Below are 18,257 nucleotides of genomic sequence, written 5' to 3'. Positions count from 1 at the left end.
AAAACCTAAAAAGAACAGGCTGTGCTACAGAACAGTATTAGGCCTCAAGTCCCTTTGACACCCTAAATGGAATTCCGGAACATGAAGCTCAAAGCCCGTAGAGTGAACTGCAGTGGGGTGATATCTTCATAACTGTTTAACCTCCATCTTCCCGGTATTCCGCGTACAAGATTCCCGGTTTTGCCGATATTCCTGGAGAATTTAATGTAACCCTTTTGACTGGTGCACCAAATCCAAGAGCTGTTTACTCATCGAAGGTATGTGGTTTTCAAGAGGAAATATGAAATGAGTAAAATTTAATCTCTATTTCTCGCTCCTTTAGGCTGTTGGAGAACCACCACTATTTATTGGCAGTTCAGCATTCTTTGCCATAAAGGATGCCATCGGAAACGCCCGTGAAGCAAATGGCCTTAGCAGAGATGTTAAACTGGAATCGCCTGCGACTGCTGCACGCATTCGAATGGCTTGTCAGGATAACCTCACCAAATTGGTAAGTTGAGTTTGGGAGAAGAAATCTTCCTTGCCAAAGCCTTATTATCATACCATGACCATAAAGTTCAATATTCAATTTTCAACAAAATATGATACAATTTTGTTCCATAGCCAAAAGTCCATTAAACCATTTTTCAAGCCATTTTAGCAGACTTCGAATTTGTGATCCCTATCACACTAAAATAAATTAATTTAAAAATTGTATATAAAAACCAATAAAGAAATGCCAAAGTCGGGTTGGGCCGATTTTATGATACCATACACCAATGTACATATACAGGGTGAAATAAAAAAATTCTAAAAAAGTAAAACGCCATCATTTTTACATTTTTGCTCAAATTTTATGGCCTTCAAATGGCTAATGAAACCGTCACACGCTGCCCGAATGTTGCTCTGTGGTATTTTGGCCCATTTCCGGCGAAGAGCTTGCCAACCTTGCTTTCCAAAATACTCCAGACACACTAGTCCAACGGTTTGGTATCCGGAGATTTTGGTGGCCATTGTGCGCTGGAACATCATTTTGTAACCATTCTTGGGTGGCGCGTGCTGAGTGCGATGGTGCTGAGTCCTGTTGGAATGTACAAGGTCTGCGGCCAAAATGTTTACGTTCTTTAATACAGCCTCCTGAATATTTTCGCGATAATATTCGGCATTTATTCTGATGCCACTGTCGATTAATACGAGCAGAGAGCGACCATCGACTGGAATAATTTTAACAGTTGTTGGTTGCAGTTTTTTCATCTCATCCTGTATAGTATTTGCTCCAATGTGCGGAAATAGGAACGTAAAAATTGTAAAAATTACAAGTGAAAAAGCAATAAGTTCAGCCGGCCCGACCTTTGTATACCCTACCATTTGGAAGTAATTTCCAAATTTACAAAAAAAAAACAGTTAAAAAATACTGCTAAAGTTATCAAAATACGGAATATCTGGAGCTGCCGTTAAATTGAAGACGTTTTCTGTCTCACGCTGTAGCACCCATTACAAACTTATAATACGAAATTAGAAACAATTCCGGTGGATAATGTCGCTAAAGTCATGAAAATAGCGAATTTAGGGACGGTTTCACAGAACAGAGTGTTTCGAATAATGGGAGAAAGTTGTGTCAATTGAAAGCAAATTCGAGTACAAGAATTTACTAAAACACCCAAAAAACCATAAATCTGTCGGTACAGTTATATGGGAGCCATACCCATATCAAATATACCCCATTTTCAACACCAAAAGTCCTGCAGAACTAACACACATCTGAGAAAATTTTTACTTTATTTCGTTCGGAGGCTAGAGTGATTTGTAATCCATTCAGTTTGGCAATATAACAGATAACAATACGATGATTAGTTTGGAATTAGCGAGTTGCCAATGGGGTCTTTTGTTTTCTTTTTATACCCTCCACCTTGGAAGGAGGGTATATTTACTTTGTCATTCCGTTTGTAACATCCCTAAATATTCGTCGTAGACCCCACAAAGTATATATATTCATAATCAGCATAAAATTCTAAGTCGATTTAACCATGTCCGTCTGTCTGTCTGTCCGTCTGTCTGTCTGTTGAAATCACGATACCGCTCACATTATTTGACGTAGAGCGTCAAAATTTGGCAGAACAATTTGTATTGTGCCTAGGATGGTTGGTATTGAAAATGAGATACATCGGTCCACGTTCTGGTATAGTCCCCATATAACGGTACCTCCCGATATTCGGTATTTTGATGATTTATGCCACATTTTTACACGGATTTATCTGAAAATTGGTATTTGTAGGTCATAACGGGTCTCTGAGCGTGTGGCAAAACATTCCAGGTATAGGTCCACGTTCTGGTATAGTCCCCATATAACGGTACCTCCCGATATTCGGTATTTTGATGATTTATACCACATTTTTTCACGGATTTATCTGAAAATTGGTATTTGTAGGTCGCAACGGGTCCCTGTACGTGTGGCAAAACATTGCATGTATAGGTCCACGTTCTGGTATAGTCTCCATATAACGGTACCTCCCGATATTCGGTATTTTGATGATTTATGCCACATTTTTTCACGGATTTATCTGAAAATTGGTATTTGTAGGTCACAACGGGTCCCTGTACGTGTGGCAAAACATTGCATGTATAGGTCCACGTTTTGGTATAGCCCCTATATGACGGTACCTCCCGATCGTGTGGCGAAACATTGTAATTATAGGTGCACGTGTTGGTGTAGCCCCCATATAACGGTACCTCCCGATATTCGGCATTTTAATGGTTTTTGCCACATTTCTTCTAATGTTCTTTTACCCTAAGGTGGAGGGTATTAAAAGTTTGGCCCGGCCGAACTTAATGTTTTTTTACTTGTTTATATATGGTTAGAACTCCATTAAAACGTCTAAAGTCCTGAAAATTTTGCATCAATGATGCCAGCAACCTTGAACTGAGAAATATTTCCTACCTTTTTACATAATTTTTTACCTTTACCAATTGCTTAATCAAATTTCAGAATATTTCTTGGTATAAAACTAACAATTATTTTATTCTATTTTCAGATTGATATACCTGCTGCCAATACATACACTCCCTGGAATATTATGCCATAAACATACTTTCAATTCCAACAAATAAAGACAGCTTTATACAATTTAAACTGGCACAGCCACAATTTCCATATATAGAACATTTTGTAATTTTAGGAACCAATAAAGATATGTAAATACTAAACAGTTAATGGTTATAATTGTTATTATTTAGCATAAACTGAGAGTAAGTAATAATTCGTTGACTAAAAAAATATGGAATAAATAAAATATGACTTAAGTCTTGTTCATTTTCAGTTCCACTTGATATAATTTACAGGAAGGAGTGGGCCGATAAATCGCTGGCTTGTTTCGCAAGTTATGAAAGATTGAAAATTGTGACCCTTTGTGGGGTCACACTAGATTATGCTTAGTAAAAACATTAGGATGTGTAAAGTTTGGAATGAATCGGATGTTTTTTCCTCATTCATCCTTTTGGTTATTCAAAATTTTCTGCCCCATTGTGGGTGAGGTACCAGAAGGAGTGGGCCGATATATTCTATCTTCACACCAGATATTGGGATGTGTGAAATATAAGACAATCGGACTCTTAATTTACATTTTATGTGAGTTATAATTATTAAAAATGTTGACCCTTTGTGGGAAGGTACTTTATGGTGTTGGCTGATATTGGCCATTTTCGTCCCTGACCTAGGACTGATGAAAATATAAGGATTTTTAGAGTTTGCACAAAATTGGATGATCCTTTCTTGTTATATAAGGCAATATAATTTTACATTATGAAATAAGTTACCAGAAGAAGTGGATCGATATTGTCTTATCCAAACTCGATCTATGTTTGATGATAATATTGTGTTGTATCAAGTTTGGACCAAATCGGATGCCCTCATTCGAGAGTTATCCTACGCACCACCTAGTCAAACAGATGAATCGATACCCCTAGATCGACTTCAAATGTCCTAAAGTAGATTTGGTCCAAAGAGGTCTTGAGTCTAAAACCTAAAAAGAACAGGTTGTGCTACAGAACAGTATTAGGCCTCAAGCCCCTTTGACACCCTAAATGGAATTCTGGAACAAGAAGCTCAAACCCCGTAGAGTGAACTGCAGTGGGGTGATATCTTCAGAACTGTTTAACCTCCATCTTCCCGGTATTCCGCGTCCTACACACGCAATTGAAATCGTTGTCTTTGAGGTAAATTATGTGTTAAAATGAATCCCTATACCGTTTTCTTCGACTTGATGAATATGAAAATGTCCGCTACTTGGACTGCGGGAATGAGATAGCAGGTAAATATGCAGGACGAGTGGCACATACGGGGTGAGATGAAAAAACTGCAACCAACTTCAGACTTCTGTCATTTCAAAGCCACTAGTCTGACAGCTGTTAAAATTATTTCAGTGACAGTTCATTATATTGTTTATAAGTGTATAGAAGCATTTTGGTGAGATTTTTCCAGAAAAAAAATTATTCGTGATGGAATTCAAACGTGATAGTGTGATTTCTTTATATTCCATTCGACAATTATTAAAAAATGAGCCCGGGGTAAAGCTATTGAAATTCCAAAAAGTGCAAGAACTTATACCGCAACGGAAAGAAAATAGACCCAAAAGAGCTAAAGAATTGCTTCACTTGGCCGAAAGTGTGAACTGCCGAATTGTGTCTGGAGTATTTTGGAAAGTAAGATTAGCACTAAAAAACATCAAAGTGTCGATCACCCCAATCAAGCGCTTCGCCGGGAATGGGCCAAAATCCCGCAGAGCAACATTCGGGCAGCTTGTGACGGTTTCATTGGCCATAATTCATGCCAAAGGTGACCAATTCGAACAAATCTAAACTTATTCTGAAATTGTTGACTTCTTATAAAGTAATAGGTAAGTTTGTAATTAGCTAATCGGCTCCAGTGTAGTTCAATAACACTAGTGCAAAAGTACTCAGACCTGCCAGAAAGCCGCTCTGAAAACTGCAACAGGGCACCTCCAAACTAGAATATTTTCGGCCCAGTACCAGATTAGCAGATTTTAAATACAGAGTAAATTCTATTTTCTACAAATATTACATCACCTTTTTATAAAACGTTAATGTTGATAATTGTAGAACTCAACGAGTTACAGGTTCTTTTTACATGGAGTTCAACATAAAGCAACAAAAATGTATTTTACTTTTAGCAACCACTTAAATGCCTCAAACCATGTTTGATCTCACACAGAAATTTAGCATTGATATCTGGTGACCTCCCTTTAAGTAAATGGGAGACATATTACTGCTACAACAACAACAATGAAATACAAAAATAAATATTGGCGTAAATCTAGAACGAATCCATTTAGAACTTTTTTGGCTGACATAACGGCTTCAAAATATTTTTATGCGATCTTGTGTGCCACATTAATTATAGTTATAAACTTTTGGGCAACAAATTAAACATTAATTGAGTTAAGTTTAAATAGAATTAGGCCATCTTGTGCCCTTTTCTTAGGGAAGCCATCCACAATAATATTAGCTTAAGATATTTTATCGGAGAATGAACAAAACTCCTATCAAAACTAAACTATAACAAACTACTATGCAGATTCAGGCAAAAACTTCTGTACCAGGCCAACATTTAAGTTGCTGAGATGTTAGTATAAATATTTTTTGAGATCTGTACAAATTTTTGCCTACACAAATTTTATCCAAAATACGGTTTACTAAACATTACAAATGCTAAAAAAATCATTCAGTAATGATGATTGGGCGCCATATCTTTCTCATTTTAAGCAGCGACATCTCTTGTTTACAAATATAAAAATTAACGAATGAAATAATATGCTCCTCAACATATGCTTCATATGACACATTTAATAAACTTTGAGTTTTTCGACTTAAACGGGGAATTGAACTTACCGAAGTGATTGTTTAAATGGGAAAAAGATAATACTGCCTATAACCAAAGCTAGTGGAATTCGAATGTTTGTAAACTCCGTCATGAGAAAGCTGTATGGTTTTCATTGCGAATGTCATCTGACTTCCCACTTTCCAACATTATGACTAAATTTAACACAAATATATATGTATCATAAATTATTTGTTTGGTCCTATTGCTGAAAATTAAAGAAAAATATATATAACTCCCCTATATATCTTCCTCTTATTTGTCTTCTACTGAGTACCCCAAATAAGATGCGACCGTATTGATCGTAGAAGCAAGTATGTCTAATTTTCAGGTATAGCTATAGCTTACATATATATTGTTCACTCGATTTTTTTATTTTTGTTCCCCACAGCCGTAACAAGCACTCTATAAAAATAAATTTGGTACCTAATATCAAATACAGCTAAGAAATATATTTGCCAATGTTATTGAGATCGGTTCAGATTTCATGTTTAACGTGTACCAAAAGGTTAATAAAATACAATGGATTTTTGCACATATGATCCAATTCAGCCTGGAAAAAAGTGTTTTGAATTCGGTGAAACTCGGTACAGATATAGCTAAAGGTCCCATATATGTTTCACTCGATTTTCTATTTAAGTCCTTTACACCAGTAAAATGCACTCCACAATAACGATATTTGGTGGTAGCTATCTAATTATCCGATTTCCGGTTTTTGTACACCAACAGTTTAATATCAGTTCAAATATTATGGATTTTGGCGAAAATCGGAGTTATAGCTACGAAATATATATTTTAATTAAAATGCTCTCAAAGTCGCGACTTAAAACTAACAAGACACATTCGCGACAGTAGTTTATGTCAAACATGCGTTTTTGTGTCTTCACATAAAAAATGTAATATTTTTTCTTTCACGCTGCCCTACTATATTATGATTTCGCATCCAAAAAGTGCTTGTTTTCTAAAAAACTGATATACTCTTATCAGATTGAATGTAGAACTTTACATTTACTAAGCTCTAATATATTTTCCTAAAATAGCATTTCTTTGGGAGACGTTTTTATTGAACGACGAACACAAATACAAATTTATCATTGATTGTTATGGTTTGGGAAATTTAAAGTCATCTTAACCCTTTTTGATGTGCATTCAAATATTTATATCAACCTTTAAAATTTTTCGTTAAGAACGAATTTTCTACATCATCCACGAATAAGGAAAGGTTACATATGAAAATATTTCTAACCAAGATTAAGTATTCTCCAAATAAAAAATCTCTGTATTTTGATACATTATGAAAGTTGAGCTTAAAATAGAAAACATTTGTATTGGCGTAATGAATGTAAAACGCAAAATAATATAAATATAGGGGGAACATTTTTCTTCTTTCTTCCAAATTTTTTTAAAATTGCGCATTAAGAGTTCTTGAAATCCTTACATTATAGGTAACAGTTCCAGGACAATTTTAACCCTAAAGACTCTTTTTCCCAAACAGTTTACAACCAACCCTTCAATGGGAAGTCAAACTATTTTAACAAATTATTTGTCATAAAATTATGCTATTCAAGAAAAATTCTTCTATAAAGCATTATTATAGAAAGGTAACATCTAAGCCAAAATAAACTTTCAATCATAATAGTCATCAAATGTTGATACAAGTCACCAAAGAAAAAAAACATATTTTTCTCTTATATATCAAGAAAAATTGTTTAAATACTAGGTGAGATGAAAAAACCAACTGGATATTCTGGAGGGTGTATTATAGCCAACGCAAACATTTTTGACTCCGCACCATCGCACGCAGCACGCGCCACCCAAGAATGGTTATAAAATAAGGTTCCTTGTGCTCCATAGGTCCACGTTATTTTATAGCCCCCATATAATGGTACCTCACAATATTCGGTATTTGGATGATTTTTGCCACATTTTCCACGCATTTGTCTAAAAATTGGTATTTGTAGTTCATAATGGGCTCTAGCTCCGGTGGCGAAAATTGCATTTTTGGTCCACGTTTTCCTATAGCGCACATATGTATAAGGATACCCACCGATATTCGGTATTTTGATTATCCTAATAACATTTACCCACGAAATTGTTTCAAATGTGGTATTTAAGAAGATTTGGTAGATGACAATCCTTGAAGTACAAAATTGCCTTTATAGTTTCCTGTTTTGGTATGGCCTCCATATAACGGTCTCACCCACTCTATTGTTTTTTGAAAAGTTTAACAAATTTATCCAAACGGTCTTACTGGTGTTTGTAGTTTAAAGTGAAACACGTTTGAATTCAAATACTTTTATAAAAAATTGTTTTCTTTACCCAATGGTGAAGTGTATTAAAGGTTCCGGCGGATCTTATTTTTGTTTTACTTTTTTTAATAAATTATTTATTGAATTAAAAATCATCTAAAAATTGTCTTCGTTGTGAACTTGCTGGTCGCAAAATGGTTAATGTTTAGAGAAACAAATAGAATCATTTAAACATCATTTCCGTGTTTCTTGCCTTCAGTTAAGAAATCGAAGTCATTCAATTCGGTTGAGTTGCTCGAAATTGAAAACAAAGTCAAAATTGTTTTATGGAATTTCTCTAACGAAACAAACCGATAACTTGAGAATTTTGTGGATACAATGGCAAATTTAGAACAATCGACGCTGGTATTTTTTGTAAATGGGAAAAAGGTATGTATGCATGCTTGAAAAACGGAAAATAGTGATATGGGCTAATAATAACTTTCACGTGTACTAAAAAATTCTTGTAATTGACAAGTGCGTAATAAATTGTCTATTTGGCGGAGAAATAATATGAGAAATATCTGATCTCACGTGCTGTAGTAAAGGAGAAATTTAGCAAGATATTTGAATTTCGAAAATGTAATTGGCAGCAAAGCATAATTAGCCTACTAAGATGTTCATATTCTGATTTCGAAAAGATATTATATGCAGACCTTGTCATCTAAAAAATTCTCCTGTAAGTGTTGTGTGGATAATTTGTTGATTACAGGGCTAAAAGAAATGAAATTAAAAAGCGATCAGAAGGGAATAAAATATGTACATCATATTTGCAATCAAAAGAAAATTATAAACAAGATGACATGTCTAATGAGTAACCCCATACTATGCTAAGGTTTCGTAACTTCTCGGCAAGATTGGAGTGTGTTCGTTCCATCAATGAAAAAATACAATACATGAAATGTATGTACTTTTGTAGATACAAGAACTATTTTTTTTTTCTAATTAACTTATCATTGTTGTTAGCAAATATTGTCTGACGTTAGTCATTATTGAGTTGACTGAAGTTAGTCATTATTGAGTTTACTTTTAACCGAATTTTTTTATTGAGATGAAGACAGTGTTGTCAAAAGTTTAAAAAAAAATAATATCAATGAAATTCAAAACACATAGACATGAAGTAGGTACGCGCATTAACATAGTCTACCACAATGTGTATAAAATGAAATGTGAAAAAAAAATATCTGCAGCTAAGTGAAATGGAACAATTAGATAACATTTATGCCTAACTAACTTTGTTTCATGGTGTAAATGTGGGACATATCGGTCCACTCCTTTCGGTTCCTTTTTCCACAAAAGTTAAACTTATGTTTAACAATGATTGCAGTAAAATTGGAAATAAGTATTCAATAATCTTTAAATTGTCTCCATCCAAATATTTTCTGGAACCACACGTACATGTCAACATTTTTCAAAAATTATCAAATACAAGGTGGCACAAAAGTAAACATCCGATGTTTTTTTAGCTGTAATTTAAAAAAAATGAAAAACTTTGATTCCTCTTGTGGATTATTTTTAGTTGGTCATTTAGTTTTTTGCATTTGATCGCATTTTCCATTACTTTAGCCAAAACTTCTGGCGTTATGTCTTCACATTCTTGACGGATATTGTCTTTAAGAGCTGAAAGAGTCTGAGACTTGTTGAGGTAAACCCGCTATGAAGTCGCGCCCCACAAAAAAGAGTCTGCGGTCAAATCAGGCTATCTTGCTGGCCAGTGCAAATCGCCAAAACGGGAGATTAGGCGCAAGGGAAATGCATCCTTCAGCGTATCGATTGTGGCCGTTGCACCATCCTGTTGGAACCACATGTTTTCCAATCCCAACTCATCAAGTCGCTGATCATTGCTCGCCCACCATTTGGTAGCGCCCACCATTCACAGTAACCGTTTGGCTCGCGACGTCTTCGAAGAAAAAAGGTCCTATGACTCCTCCAGCGAAAACAGCACACCATGCAGTAACTTTGAGCGAGTGTAATGGCTCTTCTTGGGTTACACGCTGATTTTCAGTGCCCCAGAAGTGTAAATTTTGCCTGTTAAAGTATTTTTGATGAAAAATCATCTTCTTCTTATTGGTGATTAAGGATAGCTTGAGCATATGTTAGACGCGATTGGTGTTCAGCAGCTAACAACTGATGCACCATCTGGACTTTGTGCGGAAACATCTTAAAATCTTGTACCCAAATTCGCTGTATAGACCGTCGACTTATAACCTTTTGCGATGGTCGATGTCGACGGCGCTTCCATGACATTCTCGGCTACAGCAGCAATATTCTCTGCAGAGCGGATACTCCGGGGTCTGCCACGCCTGGTCGCAGTGTTTGACCAGTAGGCGGTGAACGGCCAGGAAATTTTCGACGAAATTCACGTTGTAAAAACAAAATAGTCACCAATATTCCGCGTACTACGCCATTGTTGATTAAAGTGTATTTCGCATGTGTTTACAACAAAAATGTCAAAACAGAACTGACATTAGGGGCCAACCGTAAAATTTATACCATTTTCCGATAGGAGAATTACTTTTGCGCCACCTTGTCGATAGTCGATACACCACACCTGGCCCGTTATAATATTTACATCAGACTTATGTCAGATTCGAAATAGACAATATTGGCCCACTCTTTCGTTTTTCTACTGAAAGTAGTTCTCTACCTAACCTGCATAAACGGTATATTTGATAAAAGAAAATTTAAATCTTCATATTAATTTCAGATTGTCGACCCGAATCCTGATCCAGAATGCACCCTCCTAACGTATTTACGTGAGAAACTGCGTCTGTGTGGCACCAAACTGGGCTGTGGTGAAGGTGGTTGTGGTGCCTGCACGGTGATGGTCAGCCGTGCAGATCGCTCCACAAATACCGTTAAACATTTGGCAATTAATGCCTGCCTTACACCCATCTGTTCAATGCATGGCAAAGCTGTGACAACCGTAGAAGGCATTGGCAGTACACGCACTCGTCTCCATCCTGTGCAGGAACGTCTGGCTAAAGCTCATGGCAGTCAGTGTGGCTTCTGTACACCGGGTATTGTCATGTCCATGTACACGTTGCTGAGGAATTCACCACAGCCATCGATGAAAGATTTGGAGGTGGCTTTCCAAGGCAACTTGTGTCGCTGCACTGGATATCGTCCGATTTTGGAGGGTTACAAGACATTTACCAAAGAGTTTGCCTGTGGTATGGGTGAGAAGTGTTGTAAGATGAATGGCAATAATTGTAATGGTCAGGAGAACGGGTACTCATTGGTGGATAATAAATTATTTGAGAAAAGTGAATTTGTTCCATTGGACCCAAGTCAGGAACCAATATTTCCTCCAGAGCTGCAGTTGAATCAACAATGGGATATGGAGTCCTTGATGTTCAAAGCAGAACGTGTTACTTGGTTTAGACCCAGGAGTCTGGAAGAACTACTCAAGTTAAAATTATTGTATCCTGAAGCTAAAATTGTGGTTGGCAATACAGAGATAGGTATTGAGGTTAAGTTCAAGCAGATGTTGTATCCAGTTTTGATACACCCCCAGTTGGTTGAAGCAATGAATGAGGTGGTAGAATATAAGGATAGCTTATATTTTGGAGCCTCAATAAGTTTATTGGAGATCGAAATTTATTTGAGGAATCGCTTAGAAAATTTGCCAAAATATCAAGGACGCTTCTTGGAATGCATTTTGAAGATGTTGCACTATTTTGCAGGCAATCAGATTCGAAGTGTGGCCTCCTTGGGCGGCAATATTATGACAGCAAGTCCAATATCTGATATGAACCCCATACTTATGGCTGGAATGGTAAAATTAAAAGTGGGAAAATGGCAAGATGGAAAAATCCAATATCGTGAAATTAAAATGGACTCCAATTTTTTTACCGGATATCGTAAGAACCGTTTGGGGCCTGAGGAAGTTTTGCTGGGGGTTTATTTCCCCAAAACCCAGAGTAATCAATATGTGGTGGCTTTTAAACAATCTAGGCGAAGGGATGATGATATCGCGATTGTTAATGCAGCCTTTAATATAACTTTACATGCTAAACAGGATCGGATTCAAGAGGTTGTGATGACATTTGGTGGCATGGCCGCAATGACCATATTTCCTCTGAGAACGTGTGAGATGATGCTGCAACAACAATGGAATCGCATATTAATGGAACGCGTTATAGAGAATCTGTGTGCCGAGTTGCCGTTGGAACCTTCTGCTCCTGGTGGCATGATTGCTTATCGTCGCTCATTGGTAGTTAGCCTTTTCTTCAAGGCCTATCTAAAAATATCACAACAATTGATGGAGGAAGGTATCCTATCGCAGGATTTTCTTAACAAAGATGAGCTAAGCGGTGCTGATGATTTCCAAACACCCTCTCCCAAAAGTGCTCAGTTATTCGAACGGGTCACATCAACGCAATCCCAGTGTGATCCAATTGGTAGACCAATTGTACATGCCGCGGCATTTAAACAGGTTACTGGAGAGGCAGTGTACTGCGACGATACGCCCAGGTTGGAAAATGAACTGTACTTAGCACTGGTATTAAGCCAAAGAGCTCATGCCAAAATTTTGAACATAGATGCTACAAAGGCCTTGGCCATGCCGGGTGTATACGGCTTCTTCAGTAGCAAAGATATTTCAGCAAAAGAAAATCAAGTTGGTCCTTTGCTCTATGATGAGCAGGTATTTGCTGACGGTGTTGTCCATTGTCAAGGGCAAGTAATTGGAGCAGTAGTCGCTGAGAATCAGTCATTGGCTCAAAGAGCTGCCCGGGAGGTACGAGTCGGCTATGAAGACATAAAGCCTGCAATAATTACCATTGAACAGGCCATTGAACACAATTCGTATTTTCCCGGATATCCCTGGCAAGCCGGAATCGGTGATGTCGAGAAGGCCTTTGCCGACTCTGAGTATATTCATGAGGGATCTTGTCGCATGGGGGGACAAGAACATTTCTATTTGGAAACCCAAGCCTCTTATGCCGTGCCAAAAGATTCTGATGAAATTGAGATTTTGTCTTCAACCCAACATCCCACAGAGATACAGAAACTGGCGGCCCATTTCCTCTCAATACCCGAAAATAAGGTAGTTTGTCGGGCCAAACGTTTGGGTGGAGGATTTGGTGGTAAGGAGACTCGACCCTATGCAGTGGCACTGCCAGTTGCCTTGGCTTGCTATCGCCTGAGAAGACCGGTTCGTTGTATGTTGAATCGTGATGAGGACATGATGCTAACCGGAACCCGACATCCATTTCTGTTCAAATATAAAATTGCATTTACATCGGAGGGTCGCCTCACAGCGTGCTCAATAGATTGCTATAGTAATGCGGGGTGGTCGATGGATTTCTCCTTTTCCGTCATGGAAAGGGCCATCTATCACATTGAGAATTGCTATAAAATACCCAACATCAAAGCCAGGGGTTGGGTCTGCCGGACCAATTTGCCCACGAATGTGGCATTTCGGGGATTTGGTTCGCCACAGGGCATGTTTGCGGCCGAACATATGATACGGGACGTGGCACGTATCCTCAACAAGGATATTTTGGAAATAATGCGCCTAAATTTTTACAAACCCGGTGATAAGACACATTACAACCAAACTCTAGAAGATTTTCCAGTTTTGCGTTGCTTCAACGACTGTCTAAGCCAAGCCAGCTATCACCAAAAGAAACAACAAATTGAGGAATTCAATCGCAACAACCGCTGGCGTAAGAGAGGCATCTCCATAGTACCCACCAAATATGGCATAGCATTTGGTGTAAAGCATTTAAATCAGGGTGGAGCTTTAATAAATATCTACACCGATGGTTCGGTGTTACTATCACACGGAGGCGTGGAAATTGGCCAAGGCTTGCATACGAAAATGATTCAATGTTGTTCGCGGGCATTGCAAATCCCTTATGAGTTGATACACATATCGGAAACCTCAACAGACAAGGTTCCAAATACATCGCCCACAGCGGCCAGCATGACCTCAGACCTTAATGGCATGGCCATCTTAGATGCTTGCAAAAAACTCAATGAGCATCTGGCACCCATCAAAGAGGCAAATCCGAAGGCATCGTGGCAGGAGTGGATTCAAAAAGCCTACATGGAGGGCGTAAGTCTATCAGCAACGGGTTATTATCATCTGGACACGGTCGACTATCATCCCGTTCGAAACCCAAATTCTCAACTTTATAGCTATTTCACACATGGTGTGGGTATATCTGTGGTGGAAATTGACTGCCTAACTGGCGACCATCAAATTTTGAGTACTGACATTGTTATGGATATTGGCTCGAGTTTAAATCCTGCCATTGACATTGGACAAATTGAGGGAGCTTTTATGCAGGGTTATGGACTATTTACCCTCGAAGAATTGATTTACTCTCCCGAAGGTACGCTGTACTCTCGTGGACCGGGAATGTATAAAATACCAGGATTTGCCAATATACCGGCAGAATTCAATGTCAGTCTATTGACTGGAGCAAAAAATCCCCGAGCTGTCTATTCATCCAAGGTAAGTATTCTAAGGCCATTGTACACATCATGTTAGAGTCATATGGAAAGAGCTCTTCTTGATATTTTATGCTAGATAGCATACCTTAAGGGCTCTAAACCACTTTTATACCCTCCACTATACATAGTATGGAGGGTATATAAAGTTCTTTGTTTGTAACTCATCGAAATAACAATTTTAGACACAACAAAGTTTATATATTCTTGATCGGCGCAAAATTCTAAGACGCCAGAGTCAAAACAAATTAAGATCAGATCAGACAGATCAGTCTTTTGTTTTTAGGCAGGTCAAGTTCGGAGATGTGCTATATCGGTCCACGATATCGTACGGCCCCCATATAAAAGTACCCGACAGGTATTCGGCATTTTAATGATTGTAGGCACCAGAGGGCTGCAATGAGTATGATTGAGTAGGCTTGATCACACACAGTGGAAATACAATCAAACTCAATCAGTCGGTCAGATGTAACATGTTCATTCGAGTTGCTCAAGTCATACGATCAAGTTGTGATCAAACATGTATTGATCGAAGTTTTGTGTTCACAATCAAACAGCTCACATGAATTATTTGTTTACGAACTTATGTTGAATTGTTCATAACGGGTCGATCATGTATGATGAGTCTGATCGGTTTTATTTATCCTAGTTAAGTGAGTGATTTGATTTGATTAAAACACAAATGTTCGAATCTGAGCGAAATCATGATTGTAATTTTACTAAGGATTTCATAACTAAAAGCTGTTTCCATTAAAGAAATTGGTGCAAATTATATTTAATAAATTACAATTTTTTCATTTTATTTGGGTTTTTGGTATGTTAGACTTCAGTAACTTATTAAAATAAAAAACAAAATTAATATTTTTAATAAAGAAACACATCCTTGGTATTTAGTAAACTAAAAATGTTTAAATATTTTTTTTACAATATTGCTCAAGATTTTTCACAAACTTCGACCTTTTCGTTTACCTACACGTGTAAACTATTTGCATCAATTTCGGTCACGCTACCACAATATTCTTCCATTTCAAATATTAAAATAGTCAAAATAAACTGCCCAACTTGATTGAATGGTTGAATAAACAATGACGCTGAGCGAACTCGATTCAAAGAAGACAATTACGGTTGTGATTGCTCATTTACATTCATGTGTTCGATCAACTCATGATGCTGAACACATCAAACCGTCTCGAACACTCATGTTTGATTGTGAGTGAAGTGATTCAAACTGAGCGTTCGATTCGATCCGAAGCGAAAACGGTAATTTCATTCAGATCATACTAAACGACAGCATCAACAAAAATCATGTAAGAAACCGAGTGTGCTTGAATTTTTGCATACTCGTTGCAGGCTTCTGGTAGGCACATTCTTTAATGGATTTGTCTCAAAATCCACACAAGAAGTTCCTTCTGAGTACTTTACTTCCTGGAAGAGAATTTGGTACATAGGTCCACGATATCGTATTTCCCCCATATAACAGTACCTCCCGGAATTTGGTATTTTCATGTTTTCAATGAAATTGTTTGAAATTCTACACAAGGAATTTTTTGTGAGTACTTTACCCACTGTATGAGAATTGTCTATATAGGTTCGATATCGTATAATGGTACCTCCCAATATTCGGTATTTTAGCCACATTTTTCAGTAGAATTGTCTGAATACCACACACGGAGTTTCTTTAGAGTACTTTACTCCCTGGAAGAAAATTGTCTATACAGATACATGATATCGTATAGCCTCCATATAACGGTACTCCTCGATATTCGGTATTTTGATGATTTAGCGAATTTTTTTACCGGAATTGTTTCATACTTCGAATTTAAAGTCGTAATAAGCACTACTATCTATACCAGATACGTCTTCTTATAGCCCACATATAACGGTACCTCCCTTTATCCGGTATTTTGATGATATTAGCAACATTATTAACCAGAATTGTTTCAAATTTGTTGATATTAGCGACATTATTCAACGGAATTGTTTCAAATTTCGTATTTGAAGTGACTCTAATATTGCGTCTAGCCGGACCTTAAATGTGGTTGAAAAATAATTTATTATACCCTCCACCATACTATGGATGGTATATTAACTTTGTCATTCCGTTTGTAACTCCTCGAAATACTCATGTCAGACAAAACAAAGTATATATATTCTTGATCAGCGTAAAATTCTAAGTCGATTTAGAGATGTCCGTCTGTCTGTTGTAATCACGCTATCTTTCGAATGAATGGAGATACAAGGCTAAAATTTTGATGATTTTAGCGACATTATTCACCGGAATTGTTTCAAATTTGGTATTTGAAGTTCGAAATGGATACTACAGCCTAAGACAGAAAGTTGTCTGTTCAGGTCCACGTCTTCGTATAGCCCCCATATAACGGTACCTCCCAATATTCGGTATTTTGGTGATTTTAGCGTCTTTATTCACCAAATTTTTCAAATTACGCATTTAGAGTTCGTAATGGAAACTCCAGTCTGTGACAGAAAATTGTCTATGCAGGTCCAGGTCTTCGTATAATCCCCATATACCAGTACCTCCCTATATTCGGTATTTTGACGAGTATAGGTACAATACTCACCGAAGTTATTTGAAATATCGTATTTGAAGTTCGTAATGGATGCTACAGAATATGACAAAAAATTGTCTACAGGTTCAGGTTCAGGACTTCGCACAGCTCGGATATAACGGTACCTCCCTATATTCTATGCATTGATGATTTTAGCTACATTATTCGCGTTTATTTCAAGTTCCGAATTTGAAATTGGTAATGACTCATGACAAATAATGCCTGTGTCGTATAGGCACCAATATAACGGCAATATTCGGTATTTTTAAAATTTTACCAAAGTTTTTTCAGGATTTTGTTTTTTTGCAAATTCGTTCCAAATGGTGGAGGGTATTCAAAGTTCGGCCCGGCCGAACTTACTGCTTTTTAACTTGTTTTTTTTTTTTTTTTTTTGATTTTATTCTTAGGCCCTAGGGGAACCTCCCTTATTTATTGGAAGCTCAGTATATTTTGCCATTAAAGAAGCAATAGCAGCTGCTAGAGAAGCGAATGGTTTCAGTCGAGATTTCAAGTTGCAGTCACCAGCCACTGCAGCCAGGATTCGCATGGCTTGTCAGGATGCGTTTACAGAAATGGTAAGTTAAACAACTCAACCATAAAAAATCGTGTCCTTCTTGGTCCAAATAACTGGACAAATTTCTTTTGGGCTCTTTTGTGGTATTAAGTATATTTGAGTATATTCCTAGCAAAAAATAATTCATTACAAATAATATTACTAATCCTTCATTGAGTTGAGAACATCTTGTTTCCATTAAATTATTACCTCACCAATATAAAACATCATAATTTTATTAGTAACCATAATTATATTTTAAATGTTTTTTTTTTAGATCGATGAACCTGCGGCCGGTACATACAAACTATGGAATGTTGTACCTTAAATACACAAAACAATACAAATTCACACTTTAATAAATTACAAAAATAAAAATAAATTAACATAGTAACACAAATAAACGAATTCAATAAATTGATGCCTTGACTTGAATTTTTTAGTCCTCTGTATTAGTTTCTGTAATTGTAATCTCCACATTTGAAGTGTCTTCTCCAACCAAAGGCTCGTAAGGT

The 18,257-nt window shown here is 37.0% G+C and overlaps 1 protein-coding gene and 1 long non-coding RNA gene across 2 annotated transcripts; both read left to right on the top strand.

Moving 5' to 3' along the window:
* Positions 1 to 134: 134 nt before the first annotated feature.
* LOC109614056 (uncharacterized) lies at positions 135 to 3,190 on the top strand. The gene is made up of 3 exons (XR_002195346.2): positions 135 to 257; positions 323 to 490; positions 3,012 to 3,190. It is a non-coding gene; the product is annotated as an uncharacterized LOC109614056 (long non-coding RNA).
* A 5,217-nt stretch (positions 3,191 to 8,407) lies between these two features.
* LOC101898542 (xanthine dehydrogenase-like) lies at positions 8,408 to 18,257 on the top strand. Its single transcript, XM_020036746.2, has 4 exons — positions 8,408 to 8,550; positions 10,868 to 14,626; positions 17,597 to 17,764; positions 18,020 to 18,257. Exons 1-4 carry the CDS (start codon positions 8,500 to 8,502, stop codon positions 18,068 to 18,070), a joined length of 4,029 nt encoding a protein of 1,342 aa, XP_019892305.2. The 5' UTR covers positions 8,408 to 8,499; the 3' UTR covers positions 18,071 to 18,257.

The sequence above is a fragment of the Musca domestica genome, unplaced genomic scaffold (genome assembly GCF_030504385.1).
Source record: "Musca domestica strain aabys unplaced genomic scaffold, Musca_domestica.polishedcontigs.V.1.1 4, whole genome shotgun sequence".
NCBI lineage: Eukaryota > Metazoa > Arthropoda > Insecta > Diptera > Muscidae > Musca > Musca domestica.
The sequence above is the reverse complement of the archived record's forward strand: the minus strand, read 5'-3'. Positions and strand labels throughout refer to the sequence as shown.